This window comes from Microchirus variegatus, assembly GCF_963457635.1.
Source record: "Microchirus variegatus genome assembly, chromosome: 15".
NCBI classification, from domain to species: domain Eukaryota; kingdom Metazoa; phylum Chordata; class Actinopteri; order Pleuronectiformes; family Soleidae; genus Microchirus; species Microchirus variegatus.
The window spans coordinates 25,922,399-25,934,570 of record NC_139816.1 but is presented as its reverse complement, the minus strand read 5'-3'; the positions used below and the strand labels follow the sequence as shown (position 1 = coordinate 25,934,570).

Genomic DNA, 12,172 nt, shown 5'->3' with positions numbered 1-12,172 from the left:
AAAAGTCAGTACAAAACAATAAACAGCAACACATGATTCAGACTTTATGCAAAGCCCATTTTTCATTGAATTTTTCTTTATTTGACATTATTTTTCTTGTGAAAATCAGCTCAGTTGCTTGTGATTCATTTGGGCCATTATGTAAACTGACAGGAGACAAATGTCTCATAAGTGCTTTTATGTGGACATTAATTAGTGTAAAAAAAAAAATCTCCCTCTCATTTTTGTCCTTTTATTCTTCCTCTTTTTGTCTCCCCATCTGTCAGTATGTGCCAACCTCTTGACCTTCACATTGATTATTACACACCATTGATAGCCGAAATTGAAATGATGCAGCCGCTCTTCTGTCTGCGTAGCTATTACTAAAGGTCATAACCTATGACCTCGCCCCTCTTCCCTCTTCCCGGCTTTCAGAGAAAGACCTCAAGACTAATCCAGTAATGGAGAGTACAGGAGAGCAGCAGCCAGTACTGGACAACAGGGGATGGTGAGGAGGGGGAAGGGATTACAGTTCCCCTCTCTCCATTTTTTCTGCACCTTCATTCACTCACTAGAAATAAAAACCAACGAGTGACCCTGAGCCTCTCACCCTTTTCGCTCCACTTAAGGTTGGGGCCACCTGCGCCAAGAGAGAAAAAAAAATCATTGGAGTCCATCTTTTTAATTCTGCTTTATTACACACTATCAATATTGTTATTGTTTAAAGTGGCCCTGGCTCCAGCCCTGCTCTGACTGACAGGAATCCCACTGTGCCTTGTCGTTAATTATGTATGGAGGAAGTAGCAGCTGCACAGGGGGTCGGGGAAGAGATGACCAGGGGGGCTGCTTGTGTATGGGATGCAGAGGGAAGCTACGGAAGCCTGGTGTGAATTATTTACCGGTGAATCGTGGCTTTTCCTGCTGAGTGTCATTCACTGACATTTGGAAAGGGGGGGTTGCGATTGCAGGCATTCAACGCTGTGTGATGTCGTGCTGGTGTAAAATGAGATACTTTGTGGCGTAAGCCTTCAAGGGTGAACCTGTGGGACCTTGTTGCCCCAATAAAAGACAGGATATCTGCTCTGCTTGTTACTGGCTGAAAGAGATTTTCTTTTTTTAGCAAGAAAATGATTGTATGTGTGACCACTGCTGCAGTGAATCACTCAGCCAAGCCTACAGAAAATGATGCACCAGATGTTAAATTATACATTTCTGAATATATATGTAATATATGGGAAATGCATCTGCTCTGCCTAGGCCTATTTAAAATCCAATATTAGCCTTTCATTATACATGTCCTGAGTGTGTTATTGCAACAACATGCTGGAGGAGCAGATGTACAAAAGAAGGTCAGTCAGTACCTGCACTAGGAATGATTCTCTACTCTATTTACATGCTGATATTGTTGCATATTGAAGGACCACATCACTGTTGGATAAACACAACCAGCATTAGCACTTTTATTATTGTGTCACAAATTCTAATGTTTCTCCAACTGTTGAGGCAGCCACTGCAATTCAGTACACTTTTATAAGTCATGGGACTTTTCCAATAATTTATTTACTGGAACTGTGTAAATAGGGATTTTTCGGATAAAGGGTGTTTAAGAGTCTTGCCTGGTTAGTAAATGTTAGTACCTTAAATGTGTTTGATTAAGTTTAAAAACTGTCCTGGTTAATTTAAAGTCATGAAAATCAAAATAAAGTGTAAATTATCTTAATTTGGAAACAATTTGGGAAAAGATGACGACCAACCAAGAGCCAGTGATTCCAGCTTTTTTGATATTTTGTTTACCTTATGTACTATGATTTGAAATTATAATACTTTTGATTTGTACACTTGATCATACTGGATGAAAGGTGAGTCATTCTGGTCTTAAGCCAGGAGTCACTTCTTGAACAGTTCAAGAGTCAAGGTCTCCTTGATTTGCTCCCATGAGTCTGTGCTGAGGCAGTGGCACAGTGCCTCTCCAACTCTTCCATCAGTCTCAAAATACAAACTGGAAAACTAAGTCAAGTGGAAAGGAGAGGTTTGGCAAGTGGTTGTGGGATCACACAGCTGTGTGATGAGCTCAGCTGGACCTGACTACGGGCAGGTTGTGGATAATTGTTGTATTTTCTTTTACTATATTTGTGGCAGTGCTACTCACAATTTTTTCTTTTAATACTCAGCAATTAAAAATCGTATACGTGTTATAAGATTGTCTACTTTATTACTTTCCCTTCAATGTTGCAGCAACTTACAGTGCTGAATTAAATTTCGTGTGGCATCTTTTTAATGCAATGCATTTGCTGTATCAACGGTCACTTGGACAAACTTGTCTCAAAGACCAACTTGGCACCATCTTGTCTAAGTGCTGACAGTTATAACCCTCTCTGGGTTTTGGACTGTTACTCAAAAGAGAAACCTACAAAGATGACTTGTCATATCAGTCTCACTAGGCATTCATTTAAGGTGACATTATCTAAAATGAAGCAACATAATTTATATTTCATGGCGCCAATCTATTCTTAGACTAAATATTTTTGTGTCGGGGTCCATAAAAAGTATACTGGAAACTTAAGTCATGTAGCATACCCCCAGCTCACTTCCCTTTTACCCTCTTCATGTCCAGCTAGCTGATATCTCATAAAAATTGTCCTTAAGGCCTGACGGGCTCATAAAAGCTGAGCTAACCTGTTTAGATGGATACTTAAGCCTATGGCCTTCACACCTTATTTAAGACTGACTCTTCACTATCCTTACCCCAAAGAGGAATGTTGACTCATCAGATGTCAGTGTAAAACATAAAGCACTTTAATACCGCACAGTAAAGGGATAGAAATACCTGAATTAAAAAGGAATTTCTCACCCTGTTATGGCTGCCACGTACGTATTCATAACTACATGTGCTCATTCGAGAAAAAAAATAAAGATTTGCTGCATTAATTTTATCTGTGCTTGCAATACGTGGGCACATGAGTAGCTTTAATGATTAGCTTGCGGTGAAGCTTTTTCTCAGTGCAAAGTGGCACTCACTCTGATGTGTGTGAATGCATTATGCAGTCCGAGCCATACTCCAAGTCGAACTCTCCCTCTCTCTCTCAGAGTGAGCAAGTGCCTCTGAATCAATGGACTGGGATTAGGGGTTTTAACTTCAAAGTTCATCTCTCTTTTTTCATCGAGGACACAGCTGTCAGTCAGAAGCTGCCTCTGTCTTATCTTCCCATTAAGGTCAAATGTTTGGAAACAACAGAAACTACTTTCAGAACCCTGTTTTTCTTTTGGGAAAGGTCACACAACAGGAGTAAAATATCTATGCAGCCCAGAACCCAGAAACAAAATGCTGTTAATCACCTAGAGTGTGTTCCTTTGGAAATAAAGTTGTAAACTTGCCAGTGAAAAAGCCTGGACAAAAGGCATTGACGCCACCTCTCAAAATTTGACAGCTGTCAGAGCGATTCCTCACTTTTGCACCTGTATTTTGACAATTTCTCAAACTGCCAGAAATTGAGCCAGAAATGTTGACACATAGGAAGCAGTGGTTGAAGCATGGGTCTTTAGGGTAATAAAGCAAACTCGGTGAAATTGAGCCAAGCTGGGTAGTTGGCTATACGTGAGCTGAAGAAATAAGCTTTTTGAAATACTGAGTGGTAAAGGTTCCTACAGGGACCAAGTCATATTCAAAGACCTGTCTTTTTTTTCTTGCATTTTCTTTGAGCTGCAGGACAACCCTCTGTGGTTCCCTTCAGGGCAGAGTTGTATCTTATTTTTTCACACCAGGGAAGGGAGGAGATAAACAGTACACCAGGGGCTAGCAATGTTGGACAGTCTCTCAAAGGGCGCAACTCCACTCCCAATACTTCTTTCCTTTGCTAATCAGAGCTCCATTCTCCCCAGTCACGTCACTAACATGGTCTAGGCAAGCAGCCCAAATGATGGCCTCCCAAGACCCCCCAAAACCCCATATGGAATCTGAAAGGAATCGTGGATAGACACGCACATGCTCATTCACACAGCTCAACAAGAGCATGAGCCCTCATTTAGAAGTGGGGATTTTAGCTGGCAAGGCGCCAATGTCGGTGCATCAGTCGCAGGAGGACATGGGTGAAGTCAGAGCCTGACAAATCCATGGTATTATCAGGCCTTTGTCCAGCCTGCAGCTGTCACTTACCAGGCAAGTGGGAGAGGATGAGGAGGTCAGAAGGGAATTCATGACCTTTTCCTGTAACCACAGAAGGCGAGTTGAGCATTCAGAGATAAATCATATGGGAATAAAAAGGAAGAAAAAAACATGAAGGAGATATACTGTATAAGTAAATTAAATATACTCTAAGACATTTTTATTAAAATTAGAAAGAGAGTTAAGTAAAAAAGGATATAAATGGTGGGAGAAGATTACAATAAAGCTTTAACTGTTCATTTGATTGCCACAAACATCACTACTGACTACTCTGAAGGAAAATGTTTAATCTTTGTCCCAGTTCTTCTTAAAAATGACCAGCGGTAATGCATATCTAATCTATTGCAATCATCGCAGCAGGTCCCAAAGGCTGTCCATCTCCCCAAAAATGCCTCATCTCTGTGTCTTTGAAATAAATGAAAGTCCATGGGGTGACAGAATAAAGATGAGCTAAGCCTTTGACTCAATGCAGGATTGCCAACAGGCCCAAACTTAAGAAGCCTGCGCCTTCATCTGCTGCATGGAGATACTGGGGCCAGAGCAAAAAAAAAAAAACCTGATTATCTGATTGAATTTCAATCAACACCTATCAGATAAGGAATAACAGACCGTCTGATTTGGAAGTCAGGCCAGAGCTGTGACAGTTCAGCCTTTTTCACTTCAGCTGAAAATGAACAAGTCTGTGACAACTCCTGTCAAACTTCTTATCTTTAGAAATTGTATCTCCAGGATTATAACAGTGTTGTTCCCATTCTAACCAGCCCCTAGCCTATAGCCCAATTTATACTCCTGTGTAAAGTGCTCTACGTAGGTTACGCAGAGTCCTCTGCGTCGTCAGAGAGCCTGTCGTAGAGCCTCTGCGTTGTCTCCGACTGCACAAAATATTTTTTAAGTGTCCGTCACTCTGTCAAGGGACAACAGAGATGGCAAGGGCTGCGATTGGTCCTCAGGACAGGCCGAGCTAAGCAACTCTGTGCCGGCCACAGTGCGCACAGAGCGTCTATAGAGGCGGAGCTGATCACCGCCGACAACGTCGCCGCCAAACCATAAATACGTCATATCTTAACACACACAGCACATGTTTAGACTCTAAATGGCCAATTTCTCGCCTCAAATTATCGTAAAACTACGTTCCGTGACACAGAAAAGTGAGAAACGGCCACTGTTTCAACAACAACAGTCTTTCTCTCTCGGACGCCATTGCTCACTGTAGCCAAAAGCACAACAAACCTTGCGTAGCGACCCCTACTGATCGGGCGGGGAAATTGCAATGCGTATCCGTCACCACAACTGAGAAGTATGAAGGCTCGAGCTGTCTCTGTGGTTACGCAGTCGGATAACGCATTACGCGGTCGAAGAAGTATAATGTGGCCTTAAGCTATGCTGTTATGACCCATGTTGGACCCGCACTGATAGCCTCACTCCTTATTGCGCAGTGGCAGTGTTTGTAGGTCATACTGACAACCACCGCAGCTTTGATCCACCAACTGCGCATAGGCAGGACAGTGGCATAGTATGCATCCTTGGCCTAAGCCTTGTGGGTGTCAGACATCTGCCAAATCCACCCTGGATCAAAGGATGACTATTACACAGACAGGCATCCACAAACCCGCAACTGCTGCCTCAGAGGGCCCATGACCCCTGTCAATGGGTCAGGTTAGAAAACACAGGTGGGACGTACACCAAAGACTAATACCTCTACTCTTTCATAATCTTACGCAAAACAAAGGCACCAGTAAGGGTGTTGCTATAAGGTGTGATGAATACAAGTGCCTCAAATTCAAACTCAAAGTCATCTTGTTGCTTGTTCTTGTTGCATTCTGTGTTTTTCTTCCCTGCCTATGTTTTTAATCCTTAATAAATAAAATGAGGGTGAGTTGGAGCAGCAGTAGGAAGAGGAGATCAGTTGAGGGTCTGTTGTTGTTCAGACAGGCTTGAATCCTTGTTGTTTGACAGGGCTCTGCATGCCTGTGAATTCACAGGTTCAGCTCGTGCAGTAAGCCGCCAGAATAAGCTTTCAGACAATCTATAAATACAGCGGCAGTGTGACTTTACTGAATACAAGCGTCTCTAAAGCGAGGAGACGGGCGGCATTGAGATAGTGAGTGTGCATTTGTGTCTTTGTGTTTCTTTCTAGGTCTGTGTGTTGCACTCAGTGTTACGTGGTTATGTTTGCATGCATATGGGAGCAGCATCGCCAACCTGAGAGGCCATGTGCTGACATTTCAGTCTGCAAACACACAAATGAATTCTGAGCAGATCTCATTATACAGGGCCGAATGAAGATGCTGGCTGTGAAAATTCAGCGGCATATGGATACTTTATCTCCCCCATGTTTTTTAATTACTTTACAGGCCATATCCTATTTTTCATTGACTTGCATTTTAAAACGAAGACTCTCCTGATTTAAAAAAAAAAAAAAGGCAGAGTGACTAAGCCCCATAAGCTCATGTGATCATGATGCAGACAAACACATGGCTTATAGCACAGTGATGGGCAATGCTCATTCATATTCCATCACAGACATACTATGAGTGACACATTCATCCAGTCAACCGAGGTGATCTTCAAACATAAATTGCTGCTAGTTTTTCCAACAATTTTTTTTCTCACAATCCTTGTTCTTTGGGCCCATTACAGACACTGATGTATTCAAGGTGATTTGTTAGCGGTACCATCTGATGCATCAGCGACAATCATGCTGACTAATTATGCATTGAAGTGCAGAAGCATTGGGGAGCTCTCAGAGAAGGCAGCAGAATCCATCTTCTTTATGTGTGAAGACAGACCTTCTGCTGACTGTTGCGGTGGTGGTGAAGTTTCTGTTGCCACTTAGCGGTTGATTCCTGCCATTCCTCGATTCTCAGCTTTCCATATTTCTTGCCATACGAATACATTTACACTGACAAATTCCATGAAGTGCTTTCCAAGAATTCCATCAGCTCCCTACCCCCTTCGTGGATGAAAGACCAAGAGGAGAAGCCCCTACAGATAATCAAGATAAAGCATAGGCCCCCTTTGAACTACCATGACAAATTCACCCCTAGTTAAATCCCACCCCCACTCCCATCTCATTCTCCATACTATATCCATTTCTCACTCTTGGAAAAATATATTAAATTGCCACACTTCTATTTCTTTAATTTGCCTCAAGATCTTGTCTTTGCTGTTCTTCTTCCATTCCATACCCCACAATTGTATCCAATACAGGATATAATACGGGAACAGACCTGAAGTAATATACAGGCCATCCCTCTTTCTCGTTGCATTCGTGGGTGAGTGAATGGCAATAGGTTTTGTTATTGAGTAAGTGTATATGGTCTTGTTTATGACCTGGGTTGTGGCCCTTTGTCTGGATCCCCAGCTGCCTCCCATTGCACCTTGTGATTCCTGGTGCATATTTGAGATGCTGATGCCAGCAATGACCCCTCTTGGAGGGTCATAGAGGAAAATTTACGAGGCTGTTTGTTTGGGCCTAGTCTTCCCTTTGACCAGCTTGAGGAATTAAGTTAATTGTGTGTTGGGCTTCTCAGTTTGGTCTTTTCCCACTATTTAAACCTTTGGCACATGCAAAGTGCCACATTTCAGTGCATTTGGAACATAAAGAAAGTCAATTCGGATTCTTATTTCTTATTTCTTTATAGTATGTAAGTGAACATCATATCTAAGGCACACACGTGGAAAGTGTGTTTGAGTAGAGTCAAGTTCTTTCTCTGAAGCTGATAATGTGCTATTTTACTATATCTTCTCTTGCAAGCTTGTACGTGTTGTCATATACTGCATTTGTAGTGTGTAGTGTTATAAACAGTTGCATGTTATTTTAGTGATTTCATGCAAATATGACCGGAATACTGACTTTGTAACAAATATTATTAGACAGACTTCACATTACCCCAACAGCCTAAAAGCACAAGCTATCTCACCCCTCAGTGAGCCACTTAATTGCCCACATCCACATTAAAAGCTTAATGTACACTCCCTTCACTCCCCCACACATAAAGCTATAGGAATCAAATGGTGTATAACTAATACAATTGATTTTGACCAGGCAATATGAATAATATGGCAACTGCATTTCACTACTCAGTGTTACTCAGGGGCATTCACTGAGATCCATGCTTCCTTTATGAGCCTCTATTTATTGTGCTTTTAATGATGCTTGATTGGCAACGTGTCCTGGTGCCCATTATCATCAGAGGGATGTGCTCATTATAATCTGCAGATATCACCATAATTATGCCCAGAATGCACAGGGGCCAAATAAGCATTCACTGCCACTGGTAGCATGCCACCTGTAAGTCCTATCCCAGTAGAAATACACAATGACAAGGTGACAGGTCTTTAGGTCAAGTATGTGTATGATGTTTTCAGTGTCATCTCTCCTCACCACTATTTTTTTTAAATTCAGCCCCCTGTTGTCCTCGTCTTTGTCTAGCTGGCGATTTCTTTTTCTTTATCCTCGCTGACTTTGTTTCTTTCCCTTGTCTCACATGCTCTTGATTAACCTTTCCCTTTCTCAGTCAGCAACACACTCAAGAACAACCCTCCTACCTTTATCTTCCTTTCCTTCCATCCCACTCCCTACATCCCCAAGCTCCCCACCCCTCCCAGCACAAATTCCTAACCTTTGGTCACATTTATCCCTCTGGTATGCATAAATGCAGACCGATTATCACGCTGGCTGTCTTGTCATAATTATGCATTTTGTCATTTTCTGCCTCTGTAGCTGCTGATAAAAGGAGAGGCTGATTAAGCTGAAGGAAAGCTATTGATTCCTATTGACAGGCCCCTCAAAGCCCTTTAATGAAGGGGGATATAAATGAGGGTTTTTCCACAGTGTTTAATGACTGTGTACAATAAAAGGCTAACATTCTCCACTAGTCTAAAAGGGGTATGCATCATTCACCATGTTGCACAGGGGACATTTTCAGTTATAGGGAAGTTAAAGAGCAATAACTAAAAAGAGGAAGGGTGGGAAGAAAAGGCATGTGGAGATGTCCCTCACGTATGTAAGGTAAGGGAATCGTGATTGTCAGATCAAGGGATTTTCCACACAATTCAGAGGGGTGTATGCGTGGATCAAGTGAATTAATAAAAAAAAAAAAAAAGCATCTCTAACAACATGCTTGAAAGAGTTATGTGCCAGGTCTTATTTCAAAGTGGCATCTTGCTGAAAACAAGCTCACTGTATTGCTTTGATTCCAAACATCTAGTCCCACTGTCTTACCTACCGTATCTTTCCTCCCCAGCAGTCAGATGACTCCCAGTAACCACGATCGGATACAGAGGCTGAGGCACGAGTTTCAGCAAGCCAAACAGGAGGATGACCTGGAAGACCATCGGCATTCCTACAGTTTCGATCAGTCTTGGGTGAGTGTCCATCAGAGCATCACTCAGCTGCTGCCTCTGACACACACAGGCTTTACCAAAACTCCCTGCAACCATCTTTTTTCCCCATGATGCACATGGACACTCAAGTTATCTCCAGAACCACCAGCTGCCTTTTTATTTGTGTAATTATTTACATGTGACCTGACTTTATTTTAGCTGGGCACTTTTCCTAAATGGCATTATAAAATATTTGTTTTTAGAAACAGACTGCAACAAATCAACACTTTAATTATTCTGGGAACCATATATCTTATTTGTATTCCGTAATGATTACCAATATTATTTATTATATTTGATTACATAAACAGAAAGTTGACATGGTTCCATTCAATGTTCTTTCTTTAAACCAGAAGATGTTTGTGGTTTAAAAAATGAGGTCAATTAGATTCCTGCGTCATTCCTCGGAGAATAACAGTATTTATTTATGAAGCTAAATAGTGTCATGATTTCCCAAAAGTGACTACAACATTAACAACAGTGTTGCATGTGAAAGTAATTGTAACACTGGAAGAGACCCAGAATAACACCACCACTGGTTACAAGATGCATATGACAGTATCTGACGCTATGATGCTTTCAGACTTGCACAACATTTTGCAGAATTTACTCTGAGAAAATAGTTTAAACCCTGTTTACTGTCACATATCCACCAAGAAAACACACAAATTGCAATTGGAGTTCCAAAATTAAAGTTGGAAAAACAGCCAAAACAATTATTTGAAAGAGCTACACCAGCTGCTTTCAGATGTCCAGTAATGTCCACACATGTTACCGAAATTGGTCGGAGGGGCTGTATGTGAGAAATCAAATGTGCGGAACAGTTGATCTAGACATTCTCTTTCTGGTCAAATCTCTAGAAAATATCCAGATGAGCCCATGTGACAACACAGTAAGAAAAACAGATAATTATCAGAGAGGTTATGGGTGAGTCCTACCTCTTATGTGCTCAAGCCAGATGCTACCCCTTGCCTAGATGTTGTGAAAGCATCCCGGACAATCCCCCCTGTATGTGATCATGTCCACACCCAGTTTTCTAAATGTTCTTATTGTATTCATATGTGAAAACAGCTTATGTAAGTCACATCACTAAAACAACGTCTTTCAAATTTCATAAAACCTTAGGAAGAGTTTGCCATTGACTCTTGTCTGGGGCTTTTTGAATATATTTAAAACTTGACATTGAGGCATAGAGGAAATTTTATGACAATGAGGCCCACTCTAATTTTAATTTTCATCATGCTTGATCAAAGGGATCTGGTGTTTCAAGCTGTTCCCCTTTGATTGATCTGGAGCAACAATGATATGTACTCCTTATAATTGGAAAAACATGCTATCAAGTTAATTCCTTTAATTCATCCAGACCTTGAAGTTAAAAATAATAAAAAAATACACCTTACTCAATCATTTTACATCCCCTGAGGTTGACACTTTTTCGGTCATCCATTGTTTTTATATTATACCATTTAATGGAATGCAATGAAAAAGGAGGTAAAATAATAGCATGTTTCTGTAATGAGGGAGACGTTGTTTTGTCATGTGATTGTAGAAAAAATGGTTAATTGTTGCACCAAGTGGAGCAGTTGGCTAAATTGTGGGTCAAAATGTTATACATTGACTGTTAAAGTAATTGACATTAAAAAATGTTGGAATTATATTATTATTATTATTATTATTATATATAGATAAAATAGAATTATATTTTATCTTATTCTGCAGTTTTTTTTTTCCTGCTGTTTAAATATGTTTGTGTCAGATATAATAGCACATTTCCCACTGGGTTCTTTTCTTTAGCCAAAAAGCACTTTGTTTGCTCTGGATTAGCTTCATTGTGAGTTCTACTGGTGGCTGAAAACCACTGGAAGCTGAAGATCTTACTCTACTGTTTTTCTTAATCTTTCTCTTCCTTTTCTTTCTGTCAGACTGAGACATTAACTGTTTGTTCAGAACTCTGAGCCTCTGAGCTCCTAATTGCTTGTCATTGTTGACATTGTTGAGCATACCCCTGCTATTGCACGGGTAAGAAGATCTAGGGCCAGCCTTGGAGTATTGAAGTCTGTTTTATTAGCCCTGTTTCATGTTATTTCAGTCCTGAACAAGTATTCACAATGACAGAGCTTGTTAGAAAAGTACTCATGTTATGTGTTGACACTGATTAGATGAACTTTTGTCACCCAAAAGCAAAACGGATATAGCTCTCATTTTTAGAGGGATGGAGCAATCATTGAAACATAATCAAAAAGAGGCAAAAAATGAGCTGGTATGAAGTTTATGTTTTGTGGATTGGAGGACATTACATACAACAACATTACAACAACATAGATGCAGGAACAAAGGGCAAAATCCCCCCAAAAACATCTTTAGAGTCCTAAATCGGCCATAGAGTGCTCCTATCGCACATACATGTGAGTTACATTAGGTTGTTCTTATGGTCAAAAACCTCCTAGTTGCTGCAAACGAGCCGATAGAAATCTCTTCTCACTGAAGCTCTCGTCAGCCGACTGAAATCTGAAAACTGTGTTGTGATTGGCCAGCCAACGAGAGCTTTCCCAAATGTCTTGTGATTGGCCAGGTACCTGGAAGTGATGTAATTAGCACACCAGCTCTCAGTAGCGCAGCTCCCCCTCTGGAACTGTGGATGCA

The 12,172-nt window shown here is 41.0% G+C and overlaps 1 protein-coding gene across 1 annotated transcript in view; it reads left to right on the top strand.

Moving 5' to 3' along the window:
- Positions 1–12,172, top strand: part of LOC310937743 (partitioning defective 3 homolog) — a gene marked incomplete at both ends in the record, with an annotated part of 330,453 nt that overhangs the window by 300,738 nt on the left and 17,543 nt on the right. The window contains one exon of the mRNA XM_083902083.1: positions 9,391–9,511. Coding sequence (XP_083758209.1) covers positions 9,391–9,511 — 121 coding nt within the window. The remainder of the gene's footprint in view (positions 1–9,390; positions 9,512–12,172) is intronic.